Source organism: Chelonoidis abingdonii, chromosome 3, assembly GCF_003597395.2.
Source record: "Chelonoidis abingdonii isolate Lonesome George chromosome 3, CheloAbing_2.0, whole genome shotgun sequence".
NCBI classification, from domain to species: domain Eukaryota; kingdom Metazoa; phylum Chordata; order Testudines; family Testudinidae; genus Chelonoidis; species Chelonoidis abingdonii.
The window spans coordinates 185,711,926-185,732,176 of NC_133771.1; the positions used below are offsets into that span (position 1 = coordinate 185,711,926).

The 20,251-nt window shown below is 39.0% G+C and overlaps 1 protein-coding gene across 2 annotated transcripts in view; it reads right to left on the minus strand.

The window, feature by feature from the left end:
- Positions 1-2,337: 2,337 nt before the first annotated feature.
- The window catches only part of SPTBN1 (spectrin beta, non-erythrocytic 1), a 145,170-nt gene continuing 127,256 nt past the window's right edge, over positions 2,338-20,251 (minus strand). For both annotated transcript variants that reach the window (XM_032771742.2, XM_032771743.2), the window contains exons 29-35: positions 18,351-18,547; positions 17,611-17,720; positions 16,105-16,168; positions 8,687-8,925; positions 7,106-7,279; positions 3,811-3,853; positions 2,338-3,315 (exon numbers count right to left, since the gene is read on the minus strand). In XM_032771742.2, coding sequence (XP_032627633.1) covers positions 3,100-3,315; positions 3,811-3,853; positions 7,106-7,279; positions 8,687-8,925; positions 16,105-16,168; positions 17,611-17,720; positions 18,351-18,547 — 1,043 coding nt within the window. In that variant the 3' untranslated portion in view covers positions 2,338-3,099. The remainder of the gene's footprint in view (positions 3,316-3,810; positions 3,854-7,105; positions 7,280-8,686; positions 8,926-16,104; positions 16,169-17,610; positions 17,721-18,350; positions 18,548-20,251) is intronic.

The following is a 20,251-nucleotide window of genomic DNA, read 5'->3' on the forward strand; positions in this document are numbered from 1 at the left end:
AAAAAGTATATTAAAGGGCCTTCCACACTTCAAGAACATTATCAGCAAAGTCATCAAATGTAAATAAATGCTTGAAAGGGAACACAAGAAGAAAACTTACTAGAACAATGTGATGCAAGAATATTAGCCATAAGCATAATGTATTTCTCTGAATGTATCATAAATCCTGCTTCTCCACATTGAGCAGAGATGCATTGGATTGAAAGATTTTTTGTATCAGTCTGAAAGGTAGTCCCACCCATGGGATCTTTAATGCCAATGGTTAAAGCACATTTTCTCATTGTTCTTAATCCAAAATTCATCAGAAAGTAGCAGATCCACTCAAGGCCCCATTTCTTTTATATTCTTGAACTGGGTTTGGGGCTCCCATCTGGAGGCAAGATTGATCCAAACTGTTCTTTGAATAGCAGAAAGAATCTCACTCTTCTTCCTAACAGCTACAATATTTTAGCTTAAAAGTTTTTGGTTTTTAAATCATTGTCTTTCCGAAGTTAAAGGAGGGAAGTGTTACTTTTAAAAGTGTCTTAGGAGACATAAATAGCATAAAGACAGAATATGTTACAGAGTCTACTAACACAGGAATACAGAATAAAATAAATACAGTGTTAAGAAACCACAAATAATACCCTAAATTCTTCAAGATAGATAGCCAGAAGTGATATATTGCATGTAACAAGGCATCAAATCCTGAGGGTTTGGACTGACTACATCAGTATAATTCCAAAGTTACCCCCACTAAAGTCAAACCACACACCCCATTACAAACCCACAAACCACACCAGCATCACACACAACATTCACCCCCACAACAGTGTTGAGTTCCTGGCAGTCATTGCTTGAATAAAGAAGTGACAAATGTGATAGTCATAAACATTCTGGTATGTTTTAATCAACCAAGAATAATATTTCATATTTTATTCTGACACAGTAAACCTTTGCTTTTTTGTATTCGGTTATACATATACATGACTGCTGGTGTTAGCTCCTATCCACGAGTCACTAATTTCAAACTAAAACAGTGCAATATTATACCAGTACAAACTTGTGAGGATAAGTCTCAAAATTTAATGTAATGCAGAAATTAAAAAACAAAAGAAAAATAGATAAACATGATACACTAGTTTTCAGTGAAAGGGATTAAGACATTGACATTATATTACCTGCATGTTAAGGAGATTTAGGTTTGAAAACACCTTGTGGGTGTTTTACACTAAATCTGTTTACTGTCTAAAATTACATTCAAAATGCATTTTATTTAAAAATTGAGTCTTTGTTTTTCACTGAACTCTTACAAATTGTCCCCTCATATCAGCTGGGATTAGCTGGCTGCTCTGAATGGCCTCCAACTTCATGAATATCCTTAATTACTCAGAACGTATCAGCCTCTCTCACCAGAAGAGAAGACTGAGAAAGCTAATGCCACATTGTATACATAAATGATAAATCCATAGAAATATCTAGCTTTGGATCCAGATGTCAATTGCATTAGAAATATAACATCAATATTTTACACATTTTAGATCATTTTTTTGTTTTATGTACTGTGTTGGAACACAGAGCCTTGAAAGAACTTGTAAATTTAATTATGACTTTATCTCAAGAGAATCTGTATTTAGAAAAAGATTTGACATTAAGGAATATGAAATTAAATGGAATGGATCTAATAATAAATTACAGTAACTAAATTACAGCCTGTTTTACTAAGCATAGTCACACTGATTCTGATGGATCTACTTTAATAAACGAAACAAATTGTCCAGTATTTTGTAAGAGGGCTATTCCTTATGCTTCCCCTCCTCAGCACCTTTCCCCTTGATCTCCCTTGAGCTCTTTGTTGTTGTTGTACTTCCATGAGAATTATCCTATATGGAATTTCACGCACACAACAGAAATAAAATATATTTTAAAAAGCCCATTACCGTCACTACAAAGGAAAAGTGTCATTTTGAATTACTTTTACTTTTGCTCATATCTCAGAATTACTATTTGACAGGCTCTGAAACGAAATAAAAAACTACCAAGATGTTTAGTTTTAAAAGCATTTAATGACATAGCATATATTTAACAGATAGGTAAAAGTTTTAGAGGTACAGTTCCATACAACTGAAAGCCAGTTCCAGTACTACTCTGACTACAGGCCCAGTCATTGAAAGTTCATTCCTATTAAATGTAATTTTTGATTGTGCAGTAAGATGAATTTTTTTTCATTACAATAGTTACAGTGACAGAGAAATGCACACTATGTATCAAATAGCAAGATAATGTAGCAAAATTATAACACACAGTGCTGTAGCTGACAAGCAAGTAACCATTTGAGTAACATTACTTTTTTTTCCCTCCAGTAAATGCTTCAGTTTCACTTTTACATTTATCAATGATTTTAAAGGGTTCATTATACATCTAGTCTTATTATACTTTGTACTAGAATTATCTGAAGCATACAATATAATGTATTTCAGCAAAAAAAAATTGAAATTTCAGATTTAAAACTGTATCAGTATGCTAAATCCTTCTTGTATACCAACATTCTTAACTGTTGTACTTGATGCAGAAAAGCTTCACATTGTGTTAATAACTGATGCCAGGATACAAATGGTTTGTCCGTAAGTTAATGCGTATCTGCACTCTGTTACAGCAAAGATAATACACTATTTTAATAAAGTTAGACTTGTAATGGGAGGCTCTATTAGTCAAGACTCAGCATAACCATCTTAAATGGAAGTGAACATGGTTGAAAATTTGTACATTTGTCTTTGATGTGCACAGTAAATTTGTAAGCACCGCTGCCTTGCATACCAATAGCACAGGATGTGGGTTCTTTTCCAAGACAGCCTCACAAAATTGAGGAACAGTTTAAATATTAAGATCTAATCTACATTAATTCCATTAAAAAAACAAAAACAAAACCTGGTCCTCCCTCTCATACAGAAGCTGCCCAATGCACCTCATACATTTGTAATGGGTTTTTTAATGCTCTATAAATAATAAAAATTAAATCATATTGAGGAACATTAGGCACAGAGAGTAATGTATTGGTTCTGAGCTTGCATGCTGGAATTCCACTGAAAAGATCAGAAGTGCAGTGTGTGGAGACAGAATTCATTTCTTTTTGCCAAAAAGGCTGAATCTCTTTTCTTTGTCTTTCTCTTTGTCTTTCTCCCGCTTGCCAGGACTGGATTCGCTGGTTATTGTAACGCTGGCTGGCAGGGTTTGGGCACGACTAGAAGCTGGAGTGCTTTGTGTACTTGGAGACACTTCAATTTTGTCAGAGGAGATAGCTGATGTGATGGCCTGAATCCATGTATTCATTTCCTCCTTCAACAAACATCAAAGTTAAAATGTAGGAATCAACACGTCAGCTCATACTGTTTTCTATCATTCAAACAACATTTCAAAAAGGTAATTGAGACAGAAGTAGAAAATTAAAGAGAACATGATCCCAAGTCATAATTTAGCATCAATTTTTCAACCAGGCCTTTACTCAGCTGCCACTCATGTGCCATGCACTTGCACTTTGCTGATGAAAAAATCTGCATGTGTGCTTTAAAAACAAACAGAAACCTAACCCCTTCATGGACACAAGTATTACAACTTGCACCTTGAAAGTCCTTCTGTCCTGATGGGTTTTGAAGGAGCAAATTCCAACATCACTTTGCGGACCTGCAGGTACATGGACATGCATGCAAGACGGAGGCTGAGAATGTACCCCTTAATATCTAAACCATTTCTCTTTTCTTAGTGTATGTCAGTATACTAGAATATGACAGCAATACAGTTAAAACCAGCAAACAAACAAACAAAGAAACTTACATCATCTTTGGCTTGGAAGAGATACTCATTGCCATCAGTTAATCTGCAATTAAAAACAACCACCACATATATTAGCCTAATAATACACGGGTCCAAATCCTGCTTCATTTTCTCAAGCAGTCAATCCCATTGAGGTAAATGGGACTAAATGACAGAGTGATAAATAACACAACCGTGTGATAAGCTGTATTTTCCATGCACCTGTAATCACCTGGCTTGCACTCCGCCCACTAATCCATGTTCTTTAGGATCATTACCAACATTTTTAATTCTGAGAAGCTGTCATATAAAAACAAAAACAACCTGCCCTGAAGTGCAGGATGGGCCATATTCAAACCTGGGCTAGTGACAGGTTTAAGGTTCAATATCTCATGATCTTCTGGGGATATAAATGGCACTCTATACCAAGAGATATTGAACTTTGTTTTATTTTACATATAAAAAACCTATTCAAGGTATAGTTTAGAGGTTTAAACATGTAATATTTGTATTTATCTGTACAGAAATGTTTCTACAGTTGGGACTAATGGGAACTAAAGGGATATCAAGAACAGTCCCTAAAGAATTTTATAAAACTCAAGAACATTTCTAAGGTATTTTTCTGTACAGAATATGTGAAACTGTCCTGTTATACAAAGGTTTTACATGCAGACATTTGTGATGACCTGCATGACTGTTTGCAGTTTTATAATGTGCAAGAATAAATAAAAAATAAATAAATAATGCGGCCATCTCAGACAGTTACACCGTGTGATGTATTCTCTGCCCCTCAGCTGACGTTAATTGGCTGCAGCTGTTTTCAAAGGGCTGAGATATTTTGCAGGCAATGAAGACTCAAATGCATAAACTGTTTATTATAGTTTTCTGCAACTTAGCATCTCCCACAATTCTGATATGTATAGGTTATTCCCTTCCTGTCTGCATTTCAAAGGTAACGCACAGCCTACGCTAGCCATGTCCCCTGCTGGTTTCTTGGATAGGAATCACCCATGTGATTCCTAAGTCCCATAACAAAGTCCCATATCAAGTGCCTCTAGGCCTCTCCCCTGAATAAATGGAGCCATTCACCACAATGCATCCAAGATCCAGTCCTGGTTCCAAAGCAGGTGCTCAACAATCCCACAGAATGTCTGTAAGGATCTTCCTATTTGTCTAACAGATCCACAGGTACTCACAACTGATGTCAACCTGGTGTGATGGGGTGTGCATCAGAGGCACAGAACAGTGCAAGGCGCCAAGAACCTCAGGGAAAGGAACCAGAGCATCAACCTACTGGAGCTCAGAGCTGTCAAGCTAGTCCCACTGAGGTTCCAGAACTACCTAGAGGATGAACGTGTTCTGGTCCAGTCAGACAACATGACCACTGTGGTGTACATTAACAATTAAGAGTATAACCGTACATGCAGAAGCAATGGAGACAATGGAATGGGCAGAGAGAATTCTCTGTTCCATAAAAGCAATACATATAAAAAGAGAGATGAACCAAAAGACAGAATGACCCAGCAGATGCACAGTCAACAACTCAGAATGGTGCCAAATCAGAATGCCTTCACTCTGATTTTGCACAAGTTTGGCCTTCTGGCAGTTGACCTGCCAGTCACAAAAACAAAATGAGACTGAAGTATTTCACCAGGGAAGCAGACCCAAATGGGGATGGATGCTCCTTCACAAGGCCTGATATATGCATTTGTGCCCTTTCCACTTCTAGGAAAGGTCATCCAGAAGATAAGGTCAGAAGAAGCAAAGCTGATAGTCCTCACTCTGCACTGGTTAAGCAGACCATGGTTCTCCAATCTAACAGAACTGAAATTGGCACCACCCAGCTACCAGTAGGCCCAGACATTCTTTACTAAAGCCCATTCCTCCATCCAGACCCAGAATGTCTATAGCTGACCACCTAGTTAATGAGAGGGAAACATTAACTAAGCTACGACTATCCTTCAGAATGACTGGAACTCTATAATACTCCGGGTTAGCTTCAACACGGAAGGTCTACTTCTCCATCTGGATTAGGTTTAGCTTGTGGTGACAAGAGCACAACAAAAATCCCAAGGATCCTGCTATCCCAGTTATCCTGGATTTTCTTCAGGAAGTCACAGACAAGAGATTCATCCCAGCACTATAGCACACCAGCTATAAGTAGTATCCTAGTCACAAGATTCTCTGGTTCCTTGACAAAAACAAGGTATCCAGATTTGTGAGAACAGTCAGACTGGCTAAACTTGTGATCAGGCCAACCATTCCTAAGTAGGACTTACCACTGGTATTAAAATCCCTAACCACCCACCCTTTTGAGCCACTGATATCAATATCTTCATTCTATCTGTCCATCAAAACCTGTTTTCTGGTCACCATAAGGTCTGCTAAATTTATTTCTGAACTGGCAGCTTTATCCATGCAGGAACCCCACTGTGTGTTCCTTGATGAGAAGACAGTGCTAAGAATCCAAGAATCATTCTTGCTTAAAGTGATTTAATCTTTCCATGCTTCATAGAAAATCATCCTCCCTTTATTCTGTCCAAACCCACAGCACCCAAAAGAAAAGTTGTCACACACTTTAGATGTTCGAAGAGCACTGAAGATCTATATCAAGCACACCGAATCAAAAGAAGATCGGGCTCCTTGTTTGTCTACCTTCAACTGAAGCACCCAGGGCTCAGGGTACTCAAGCTATCACTAGCTAGACATCGTAGAGGCATACATGGTATCAGGTTCTCCTGCTCCAGACGTCATCATGGAACCGCCATGAGATCTATGGTGACATCATGGAAGGAAAGAGCTTGTGCAGGGCAGCAACGTGGTCATTAGTTAACACCTTTATTAAATGCTGTAAAGTGGACACCTGCTTAAAGTTGGGCACATGCTAAAATACCCTGATGAGACTGGGCCCACGTAAGGAAGTAGCTTGCACTGTCATAGTTCTGTTTAACTTAAATAAAGAGGTGCCCAGTTATTCTACATTGGGTAGCACTGACTCACGTGAGTAGAACTTTAGTGAATGCTCATATGAGTAAGGGTGGCAGAATTTCACCCATAATAATGAACTAAACTATCAGTGAAGCTGAACTTAGCTTCTCTGCCTATTAAGGAACTAAAAAAAATAAATCTTGTTCTACATGTTAAAGGGCCAGTTTCCAGACTGTGGGCTGGCGGCTGAGTGCCCTCAAATCCTTGTGCCTTTAAGGGAAGATGAGGGCAGTCAGCACCTTGTAGGACTGGGAACTGTTTGTCAGGGAGAGAACGTGCTCTGCAATAAAATCTTTCCTTTCCCAGAATGGTGCTTCAACAATCATACCTTAGCTTGAACACGTGTTTCTTCTTTTTGTAATCAACCGCTATTTCACAGACTGCTTCTTTCAAGCTGATGGGGATCTCACTGTGGTAGGGAATGCCAGAAGCAGCAGCCTTGGAATCTTTGTAGAAGCCCATCTCTTGGTTGTTTATAACACAGTACATGTTGTGCCAGGATCTTCAAGAAAGAGAAAGCAATCAAAGCATGTGTAAGTCTAATTCTCTTCAACGAACCATGAAACTGACTTAATCAAGTACAATCATCTTTATACATTTATAAAATGAACACCAACTCAGTCTGGGGAGGTAGCAAAACATGTATCGCCCTCATAACTGCAGGCTGAGAATTTTCTCGTGCAAGTGCTGTTTCAAGACAAAAGTATTGATCTTCTGCCAAATGGAACAGAGATTTCTACAGCTCTTGCATATACCAAATTAGCATACCCTAAGAGTGGGAGTATTGTTTGGAAGATAGGCAGTTTACATACTTGAGAGAGAAACTGCTTGACCTTTTAATGAGTACTTGTTCTTGTAGAGGGAGTTTTCATTGTGTTATAAGATTATGGATGAATTGTATATATAATTCTTGACTCTTGTATACACTCTGTAGCAGTAATTATTACCTCCTTCTGTAACATGGTTGTAAAAAGAAAGGAATACTAGAAGCAGGTCTCCTTGAATATTATTAATACCCGACCTAACTATCTACATCAAGTTTTATAGTTTGACACATTCCTGCAGAATCTCAACTCCGTGGAAAAACTTTTTCCTCAACAGCAGTCACAGCACAAATATCATTTTTCCATGTGACGTGGGACTCTAGGTAAAAGGACAAAGACAGCCATTTTACTGTAATTCAAATCTTTGCCCCCTTGGCTGCAACCCAACAGTTCACTCCTTTAGTAGTAGGGAGTGATGAGCTACAGCACGATTCAGATAACACTTTATTTTCCAGGCAAATTATAGTTATGGCTTTCCCAGTGTTTCCCCTCAATGGACATATAGGACCAGATTCTGCTTCCTCACAAAGATAAAACTTTCAATGGGAGTGTTCCTTGTATGGGGACTGCAGAAAAAGGCCCTTACAAATTAAATCAACCAGTACATACAAATCTTACTTCAACCCACACTTTGAGCAGATTGTAATTAACACCTTCCATCTACACTGCAAACAACTAAAAACGTGGATGCTTCTAGTACCACACTTGAACATTTTTTTCTTCCCCGTGGGCTTGTAATGGAGGTACTACACCGGGACTCAGGAGATCTGGATTCAATTCCCAGCTCTGCCACAGACTTCTTGCGTGACCTTGGGCACATCACTTAATTTCCCTGTACCTCAATTCCCCATCAGTAAGAGAACACAATAAAATTCCTTTCTCCATCCTTTGTCTTCTCTATTTAGCCAGTAAGCTCTTACAAGGAGGAACTATCTTTTACCATGTGTTTGTGCATCACCTAGCACAATGGGGCCTTAATGTTGACTGAGGCTTCCAGGGGCTATGTAGTACAAATAATGATGTTTAGTAATCTCAATGTATATTTGGATGTAAAACTTATTTGCATTAAAAGTTGGCTACTTTACCGGTTTGAGGCTTTCTTGTTATGTGTCTCCCACTCATGTTTACGATGCAAAAAGCCCTCCATCTGAGCTGAAGGAGTCTCTTGTGTTTTGGTTGGTAGGGTAGCTGCAGTCTGAGCCTGAATGGCAGTCTTGGCTTTGCGGTCTGCAGTTGGGGAAGGAACAGGACTAGACTCTTTTGAACTTGTCCTCTGTTCTGCAGCTCCATTGACCATTTCATTTGTTTCCACATTTTCTGCCATCTAGGAACAGTGGAAAAAACATTCAGCTAGAGGCCACACAAAGCTACAACATCTTAGAGTTAATTTTCTATCTTGCACAATGTGGCTGAGTGTACATTTTATCTATACAGTAAGACAATCCAGTAAAATCACTTTCATACCCCCCATGGAGACACAGAAGGCCGAGGAAATTAGACTTATGAATGGATTAGTACCCATTTTACAGATGAAAAAAAAAAACAGGAAAAATAAAAGGAGCTAAACATCAGTGTGAGTTTTACTGCACTTTGTTCTGTTAATCAATCCATATTATTTTATATATTGTCAATCCTAAAATGAGAGCATTTCATCCCATTGCTAAGTACTCAAAGACTTGCAACAGTAACAATCACACTTCTGTAAACATTAGAGGAATAATTAGTTATAGACATCAGCCACCTTACATATATTTATAATTTTACTGTTTTAAGTTTAATATAAATTATAAACATCTATTAAATTACAAGTAAAACAGAAAATACAATCAGAACTGTCCAGGAGCATTCACAAAAACACAACTTTAATGTATGCTGCAAAATTGCTTGGTTTCTGTAAATGCTCTCTCTCCCCAGATCCCAGATAGCACATAATCAAAACATGCAGAAATTAGGAAGATAACACCATGCATTTCATGTCCATCATCCCAGTTAGGATTTGGATCTTAAAGACAGGGAAAATGTGAGAGGTCAAACGTCAATTTATCGAAGTCTGTTACACACTTCATTATTAGGTGGATTGGATTTATGTTAAAGGAACTGGAAACCACCACAGTCACTCAACATCACACAGCTATTTACCCCCAAACAAAGACAGAACCAAGGCCTTGCCCATCACTTGCTTTGTTGATCGCGTTGCCTGCTGCACTGCGTTCGAGATAGCCTAGAGAGCAGCCAAGTTTCCAGCAGCTCTGACTGGTCAAGCTGTCGACGTCTTCAGGAGCCATTCATCCAAAAATCATTTAAATTGGAATCCTAATGGCTAGTGTGCTTTTGCAATGCAGCTTTGTTCCAGTTTTACTTTTTCCTGTACCATTACTTTGACGTGTAGAGCCTTTGGTAGCAGCCCACAGGTTACACAAGGAGTGTCTGGTATTGTTATTAGCAAGTTACTAAAGCTCATTGCTGCTAATGCTCTAGTAGATTACAAACATTCTGTACCATTTTTATGCAAGCATTTGCAAATGGCACAATAATTAAAGACATTCCCACTGTTGCACAGGGGCTGAACAAGTCAAAAGCAGCAGAATTATTAGGCAATGAACTACAAATCAGACCTCCCTTTGCTAGAACTTTTCATGTCTGTCAACTGTGAATTATTATATCTTAGATCATTGTACATCGTATACTGAACCCTAGAAAAATTCAAGTATAAACTTGTTATGAATATGGGAAGGATTGGTTAACTGCCTTTAAACAAACTACATTTTCAGAGTATATACATTATATCACTGAAACAGGGAAAGAATCACAACTCACATTACATTTCAGGCATATTCAATTAATAGGACTATGCCTCTAAAGATGTACAACCCTACAATTTAGTTCAGGGTTTCTCACACTTTCTTGCACCGAGACCTCCTCCTGACAACAAAAATCATTGCACAACCTCAGCAGAGGGGACCAAAGCCTGAGCCCAGCTGCCCTGGGTGGCTGGACCAAAGTCAGAGCCCCACTGGCCTGGGAGGGAAGGGGGGAGGAGGGAGCAGAGAGAAGCTTAAGCCTCAGGGCTTCTGCCCAAGGCAGGGGGCCTGTAACCTGAGACCCACCACCCAGGGCCTTGGGTTTTGGCTTCAGCCCTAGGCGGTGGGACTCAGGCTTCAGCTTTGATCCCAGATGGTAGGGCTCGGGCTTTGGTCCCGGGCCCCAGCAAGTCTGAGCTAGCCCTGGCAATCCCATTAAAATGAGGTCGCAACCCACTTTGGGGTCCCGACCCATAGCTTGAAAGCCGCTGATCTAGTTTATTGGAAAACAAGTGCTACTTGAAAATGTCCATCCTGGATTATGGTTCTATCTATTTCCTGTCAGCATTTTACACCTTTAGGCTACGTCTACACTATGAGCTAAGGATACGGGTCCCAGCTTGCATACACATGCTAGCTCAATGAGAACTAGCATGAGGATAAGTAGCAGTGTACTCATAGTGCATGGGCAGGTGTAGCATGGCTAAGCTGTGCGGAACATGTACCCACCCATTTCAGACACGTTTGTACTCAGCAGAGCTAAGCTATGTGGCTGATGACTGTGCTACCATGGCTACATGACTGTTTCTACATTGAACTAGCACAAGTATGTGTCCACAAGCTGCGAATCACACCCCTAGTTTGTAGAGTAGATGTGGCCTTAGTAAAGCAGTGGCAGAGTTTATTCTGCAAATTGGGTCATTAACATCTGCCACTTTTAATCAAGTATCAAAATAAAATAAAATGTGCTATAGGAAAAAAGACTGGTGGATGAGTATCCTGATGCTGCCAGGATGGTTACCAGGAAATGGATGTTATAACAAAGCAAGCTAATATCCTGGTTCATCATGTTGAAAAAAAAAAGGGGGGCGTAGGGGGCCCTAAGCAAAATGCTACTTGGCTAGTGACAGCTTAATTACTGTTCTTGAAACAAATTCTTATTTCTAAATTGACAGATCTATACAGTGAGACTGCATGACGTTTAAATGAAGAACCAGAATTACTGGGCATGTGTGTAAACTGTACATTACAGTGGATGATGGTAACTTAAATACTTGCCAACAGCCTTATATAACTACGTAAAACTACCTATAATCTAACCTCAGTATTTGCAAGATTCAACTTACTTCCCATAGTAAGTATAGGAAGGATATGAGAATATCACAAATATGGAGGTACCCATATCTACTCATTGTAGGCAAAATAGAGAAGTTTTTCAGTACAGCCACTGCACATCTAGTTAGAACATTTTTATGGAAGAGATAAAAAAATAACTCACTGCTGCAATTTGCAAACCTGTTGTTTTAAATGATAACTGTCCATTTTAATTACCTAACCAGTCCCTGAACTTCTATTTCCACTTACAATTTAGCTATTAATTTTAATTACTGGATTGAAATAAAAACCAAAATGCATATGCAAACTAAAACACTACAGTTATGCTAGGACTATGAAAAGCTCATTGGATGCTCTTTAATGGAAATTTTTGTAGCATAATTTTATTTTTTATATGTTATCCACAATGAACAGAAGACAAGCAAAATAAATCTGCATGTGGACGACAAATATTTATACCAAGTATGTGCCATGAAAATAAGAAAAAAAAAAAAAAAGAGGAGCTAAATAAACTTTAATGAAAACATGCTATGAGCATGCAGAAATAACACAACAGAGGACAAACATTAATAGCAAACTGTACTGTTACAATAACAAAACAGTTAACACACACAAATACATTTTTCTTCATTGTGACTGTTTATGGGAGGTTAGTTGCAAGTACTTTAGTGGCGAGCTACTATTCATGAGGTATTTAAATCACAACTGTGACATGCAATATGACAGCTGGTGACATGATTAGAAACATCCCTTTGATTTTCAAAGTGCATGAAGCAATATTACATTCAGTTCATCAACTTGAGTCTCTGCACTACAACTCAAAGACAAATAAATTACAGCTAATAAACTGTTCTTTCAAAGATAATTTTGAGATCTTAGTCATAATTAACAGGTAAAAACATTATACTCCCTTAGTGTCTGACATTATGATTTTAATCATTTTTCTTGACAGTAAAGCAAAACTTATATATTTAACCCTAATGATATGAACTAAAAATTATTATCTACCTAAATAACTTATTTTTAGCCAGAATACATGTAAAGCCTTCCTGGTCTGGCAAGTCTAAAGACGCAGCTAAGCTTTATGAGTACTGTAATACTTTTAAAGGCACAGAGACCCAATACTGGTGCATGGAATCCACCAGAACATTTGTGTATATTTGTATACAGAAATTTAAAAGGGATTAAGAAGCTATATGTTGTTATCCTGACAAAAGAAAAGAAAAGACATGCATCATGACGTGAAAAGATAAATTATTATAAAAGTACAATTGTTGGAAAACAGTCCATCAGTCACCTTTGCTAAGATACTCTTTTGAAATCTAAATTTCAGCAGCTTATATCAACTCTGTTACAAATAGCAAAACTGGTGTGTGTCTGACGTATTGCAACGTGTGGTTCATTAAATTATAGGCTAGAAAGCTCTCATTAAGAGATCAACATGCAAATGGTGAAGATTAATGTGTTATAAAAAGATTCCATAATAAAAAAAACAAAAACAAACGAAAAGAAAAGAAAAGTTGAATAAGGTTATGGTAACAACCAAGAAGATTTGCTGTATGCAAAAATGTTGTGGTGCTACTGCAGGCTCGCTCTCAAATTTCTCATCACATTTACTCGTGGAATCACTTTTGCAAAGCCCTGGCATTTAAAACAATCTAGTTTTCATCATTCTAATATTAAAGGTGAACTGAAATGCTTTACTGGAGAAAGGAACACGGAAAAATTGTCTGACACCCCAGAATGTTTACAGAATATATGTGCTGAACCAAAAGCACTAGGGATATGTATTTGAGAGGTGAACTGCTGAAATGCATTTCCTGCCAAAATCTGAGTTCAGAGTGTAACACTGCACCCCATATTCATCATAGTGATATTATGATATGATTATGGCATAATGATGATGTATTTTGTACAAGATGGGTCATGTGAGGTCTCACTGGAAAAGTTATGATTTGCCAAATATGATTATCCTATTTGTGTGCATGAATCATCTTTGTATCTGAAGTTATGAATATTGATTATGTATCTGTATTTCAAATGTGCTTACTCTGGGTAACATCCACACCTAGCCTTTCAGATACAACAATGAAGAAGCTAGCCACTGCTAATGGTTCATCAACAAAGATAATGGACAATGGAAGAGCTTAGTCTTGTTTCAACCAGCCTATGAGTAATAGCTGCTATGACTCAGCAAGACATGCCATGGCATGTGACCAGACCACATGACAATTCCATTTTGGTACCTGTACTTTACCAAAAACTGGGCTGGGAACTTAGCTTGGAACAAAGTGTTCCCACTTCCCACCCCATGGAAAAACTATATAAGGTGGAGAGTGACATCATCTGGGGGCCTCATTCCCCACACAAGAACACCTGGAAATACCTGAGGAACAAAGACTGAACTGGGGGAAGTGCTGATCCCAGGCTAAAGGTATTTCTAGCCTGTGTATGGAAACTTGTTGGACTGCTTGTATCATCAGCCAGGGTGAGAAATAGCTAATTCAAAACCTATCTATCTAGTATGTTAGGCTTACTTTGTGGTTTTTTGTTTATTTGCTAAATAATCTGCTTTGATCTGATTCCTATCACTTAAAATCTATCTTTCTGTAGTTAATAAACTTGTTTAATGATTTATCTTAATCAGGGTGTTTTGAGTGATGTGTTTGGGAAAATCTCAGCTCTGTAAACAAAGGCTGTTGCATATCTTTCCCACATCGAGGAGGAAGCAACTATATTAATGAGCTTGCATTGCACAGAACCCTGTGGAGCAAGATGGTATAATTCTGGGTTTATACTCCAGCAAGGGTGCAAAGCTGGGGAGCTGAGTGGCTTAATTAAAGCACTCAGGTAGCTCAGCTGAGTGTGTGGTGCCACCTGCTGGTGTTTTGGGTGATAACAAGGCCTGGAGAGACTGGCTGAATTACCAGCAGAGCAGTGTGAGGAGGACCAGCCCAGCTGTATGGTTTGGGGGCAAAGAGGTTCCCACAGCTCCCAGACTGCATCCTGGGAGTGACAACTCGTCACACAGGGCTTTGCATTTCCACTGCAAAAATGATAACTCTAATAACCCATGGCCCCTCATTTAGGTTATTTAAGGTGTCTGTAAGCACCATACAGGATCAGGTCCAAAGACATAACAAGGAGCAGCAGCATGTTTTACAGCACTCTGAGTCTTAGAGCAATTCAAGTTGCAGGGGAAACAGACCCTGATTTCAGACCTTGGCAGGAATGGTATCAGAGACAAACCAATTTTCTACTATTCTGTTGTTCTTAATAAATGTATTAATTGGTAATTTTTAAGTCTGCACATATGAGGCTAACTCCTGCTTGCCTTATTCTTATGCACACTCCCACTGACTTCACTTGGACATCTCCTGTTGGTAAGGATTACTCACATGAATAAAGCAAGAATGATTTAGCCTGTATTCAGTTAAAAATTCGGGGTCTTATACAATTATATGTATTATTTTTTTTTTTTTAAAGAAAGCATTGCAGCTCCTTTTTCAGAGTTGGTATCTACTCTCAGTTACAACACCATATCCAAGGTGTCTCTATTTAACTCAATGGAGTTTCTATGGTGTAAACTGAGCAGAAATCAGGGGAGAATCTGGCCCTAAATGGTTATGCGGTAAGACAAAAACTCCTTATAAGGATTGAATATCAAAAAGTCCAGTTGTTAATTTTTAGCATTCTAGGTTCTCTGTTTATTTTTTTTATCTTCGGTTAAAAAGTTAATTCTGCATGGAATGTTACACATCTAACCTTTAGGTTTTTATGTTTGGTAGTTATAACTCTTTTCTCCCCCACAGCCTGTATTGCCAAGCTCATTTGCATAGATTATTTTCAGCCTTGTAAATAACTCACTTGCTAATGCAGCTAATTTAATAATGTTGCCGTGCTGAAACCTGTTAGTATAACTGAATGCATCATGCCTGTCAGATTTTAGTTTTCTTCTTTATTATGATGCAATCTCATTAAATCTCAATTACTCATCTAAAGGATGATTTAGCTGTAAAATCTTAATGCTATTAATGACATGAAAATCTCACAACAAGTAACAGGAAATAAAAGTGTCACTTTAACTTAACTGAGTGTCAGTGAAGAGATTCAAATAAACAAGGATTAAAGTGAATCAAATATATATCCAGGAGGGCTACTAATTAAATAAAAGTCAACTGGATGGGAGAAAAGAAAAGCAGCAGGGGATTTTAAGCCAAAAGATTAAAACCAATAAAATACTGAATAAAGATGGTTTTCGCTGCAATTGGTTTTCTAAGTCACAGTCCAGACCATGGCCGATCATTGGCTGTCCATCTGCTATTAAAGTTTTTGTAGTTTTGGTAGGTTTGGGAGCGGTAACTAACCCGTGGAGACTCCTGGTCTGATGGTAAACCATTTTGGGAAACCTGTTCTCCTTTTGTACCATCCCTGTTGGGAGACAGAAAACAAAATTGCATGAAATTCTAGAAAGTCACAAAACCTTCCTCACAAAAAACAAACTTTTCTACTGAATTTTGTGCACTGTAGAAACAGAAGCAATTGTTCTACAAATGCCTGAATCTCCTGCGATTTACGTCAGTTTTAAAAGTGTAAGTACATTGAGTTCTGTGGGTTACATCTGATATGGAATAATGTGAGGGCAGAATCAGGCCCTGAGTCTTTTATATCATAATAACCTAACTAGGATTCTGTCCTCATCACATAGAAAATAACTGCAATTTGCGTGCGACTTAAATTGTAACTGTAGTTGGTGCACACTGAGCAACTTTCTCAAATGTGCATACCTAGAAAGTTTTACCCACATGTCCTTACACTGAGAACGAAATCAATCTGTCCATTGACTTCAATGCATAGGCGGCAGGTATCACAGGATGGGGGAGGCCAAGGTTCCCCAAACAACCCTTTGTGGCCCTGCCCACACTTAGCCTCCAGGACCCCTCCTGCTTCTCACTGGTCATCTTACCCCATGGCCGGGCCCCCGGGCTGAAATTAGGGGGGCCAGCCTGCGGCCAGGGACTCCCGGAGCTCCAGAGCTGGAGGCGTTTAGGTGGCCCTGGACTGGGGCAGGCTGCCAGCAACCTTGGGGGGATAGGGAGGGAAGTGGGGAGTGCTCTGGCAAGGGAAGGGGGCAGGCCTGGCTGGGGGCAAGCCTCCCCGAGCCGGTGGTTCACGCGCTACCCATGCTTCAATAGGTTTGGCCCTCAGTGTGTTCACCTAAGGAGGGGAACTGGAAGCCAAGCTCCCTGCAGGCTCATGGAGATTTCCAGTGACTAATTAAATGAAACTGGGCTGTTGTCAGCATCAAATATCTTGTTTGTGGGCCTTCTTCTCTACACTCAGAATTCCCCCTCATTCTTTAGTTCTGAATCCAAGATTGTTTGAGCAGGTAATTGAGGACAATTGTTTTCATTTAATCAGACAGATGGAGTTCCAACCCTCCTCTGTGCAAAATACAGGCAACTTAAACTACAACAGAACATAAGCTCTCCCTAAACACGGTTGTTCCCTCTGCCCCAGAATGACAATCCTGCTCCTCTTGTATCCTGGTAACAGTTAATAAAATGCACTTTCCACTATGCCTCATTAGTAAATATCTTGTATCTTTATGCAGCATTATAGCTCCACAGAGAAACAGGGCTCCTTTGTGCAGGGTGCTAGCATCTACTATCTTGTCACTATCACCTCTAATCTGGAACACAGCATTCAGTCTATGCGTATGCACCACACACAGAAACATTAACCCTGGGTCCCTCACGTCAAACACAATCAGCACGCCTGAGATTTTTGTCTGAAGGTAAGTTTACTATTACTTGTGGGGCCCATGGGGGGAGTAATTCATGTACAGTTTGCCTTCTTTGGTCTGAGTTTACCATTGTTGTGACTCTGCATCTTCTGGAACCTTTGGGCTTGGCTCTGGGGAAGGAGGCTGCCTCTTTCTTTCCTCTTCCTCTTGCTGTCGACGTACTTCCAATAATTCCAGCTAGAGAGGGAAAATATTGGAGAATGGTAACAACTCACACCTCAGTCGTTTTCAAGAAGCATTTCTAGAAGATGCCTATAACTCAGGGCTTTTGCTGATACAGCATTAAAATTAAAGTTTATTGAAACAAAACTTTTGGGCCCGATCCTGCAAATCATCACACAAGTGTGTTGTCACACTGCAATCCATGCATATCAGGGCCCTAATTACTACCTCCTACATTAGCAACTAATGGAGCATTTCCTCAATAATTTACTGTTTGTGTTTGTATCTTCAAAACAAACACATTATATTAAATATACAGAGAACATCCTAAACTGTTAAAGCCCTGGGAAGTAATGCAATTTGTACGCCAGTGGGCTAGAAGGGTCCCTCAACTCTGGAACATGCTTTCTTTCCTCCTCTCTGGCCTCACACAGCTCCAATTTGTTGCAAAGGCCATTCATTCACTTAGGCTCTCTCTGGAGGCAGGTGGGGAAGGTATTAGCATTAGTGGGAGAGACACATAGTGTCCGAGTGACAGGACCAATTTGACTGAATAAACTGAAGGGAAAGTGTAAATATTACAGTGAACAAAACACGGTAAAGTAGCCAAGAAAGCAGCCCTTTGGGGACTTAAAGAGTACTCACTGTAGTCAGTCTTTCCAGTGCTGAAAATCTTTCATCCCAAGTAGCTGCAGATTTTTCAAATGCTTCATGCCGCTTAATTAACTTTTCCACTTCATCCACACTTTGACCTATCTCACGACTGGAGAGGTATGGCTCCTGTCCCAGCAGCCAGGCCTCAGCCACACTAGCATCCCTTGAGAACTGGTGTACTTCCAGAACTGAGCAAAAATATAAGGCAGTCAGTGCTTAGTGACATCAAAAGTGGCACAATATAGTCAGGTGCCTTTAGTTCTTGTTTTTAGAAGGGTTGGGGGGAGGGAGGGATTTAAGTGTCTTTGGCTGAATTTATCTCTGAACTAAGTCAATTGAATTGAATGGACTTATACTAGACAGTAATTCTGATGTTCTGGTTTAGCTGAGGTAGTTTGAGCAATGCTTCTATCGAGATGTAATAAGACACACAAATCAACACCTGAACTCCTAACTATGGGCTTGACTCAGCTCCTGTATAAGTAAATGAAGAGACATCTTCTGAGTTCAGTGGAAGTTGAATTGAGCTCTACTCCAGTAGCACTGTCAGGAGTGCAGCTCATGTCTCAGGAACCAACACAGTGGTAGAACTATGCAAAGCATGTGTCTTTGGTACAAGTAATGCATTAACCATACATTAATAATAATATCATGGGTTGCTGGCTGGGCCTTACACTGTCAGTGGACGTATTTAAGATTTTATGAAATGTGACCTCTGTCTGTCACTGTGTATTGGGATGTTATGATATTATTAGGATTGTCAAGTGATTAAAAAGATTAATTGCACAATTAAAAAAATTAATCACGATTAATCACACTGTTAATAATAGAATACCTTTGATTTAAATATTTTGGATGTTTCCTACATTTTCAAAAATATTGATTGTATACTGTGTTTGTAATTGAAAAGTATACAGTTTTCACTTTATTTTTTATTACAAATATTTGCACTGTAAAAAACAAAAGAAATAGTATACTTCCATTCACCTAAAAGAAGTACTGTAGTGCAATCTCTTTATCATGAAAGTTGAACTTACAAATGTAGAATTATGTACAAAAAATAACTGCATTCAAAAATAAAACAGTATAAAACTTTAGAACCTACAAGTCCACTCAGTCCTACTTCAGCCAATCACTCAGACAAACAATTTTGGTTACAATTTGCAGGAGATACTGCTGCCCACATCTTGTTTACAATATCACCTGAAAGTGAGAACAAGTGTTTGCATGGCACTGCCGTAGCCAGCATTGCAAAATATTTATGTGCCAGATGCACTAAAGATTCATATGTCCCTTCATACTTCAACCACCATTACAGAGGACATGCATCCATGCTGACGATGGGTTCTGCTTGATAACAATACAAAGTAGCACAGACTGGCCCTTGTTCATTTTCATCATCTAAGTCAGATGCCACCGGCAGAAGGTTGATTTTCATTTTTAGTGGTTCGGATTCTGTAGTTTCCACATCAGACTGTTGCTCTTTTAAGACATCTGAAAGCATTCTCCACACCTCGACCCTCTCAGATTTTGGAAGGCACCTCAGATTATTAAACCTGAAGTTGAGCGCTGTATCTATCCTTAGAAATCTCACATTGGTATTTTCTTTGTGTTTTGTCAAATCTGCTGTGAAAGTATTCTTAAAATGTGCTGGGTCATCATCTGAGACTGCTATAACATGAAATATATGGCAGAATGCAGGTAAAACAGAACAGGAGACATACAATTCTCCCCCAACGAGTTCAATCACAAATTTAATTAATGCACTATTTTTTTAACGAGCATCATCAGCACGGAAACATATCTTTTGGAATGGTAGACGAAGCATGAGGGACATATGATGTTTAGCATATCTGCCATGTAAATACCTTGCAACGCCAGCTACAAAAGCG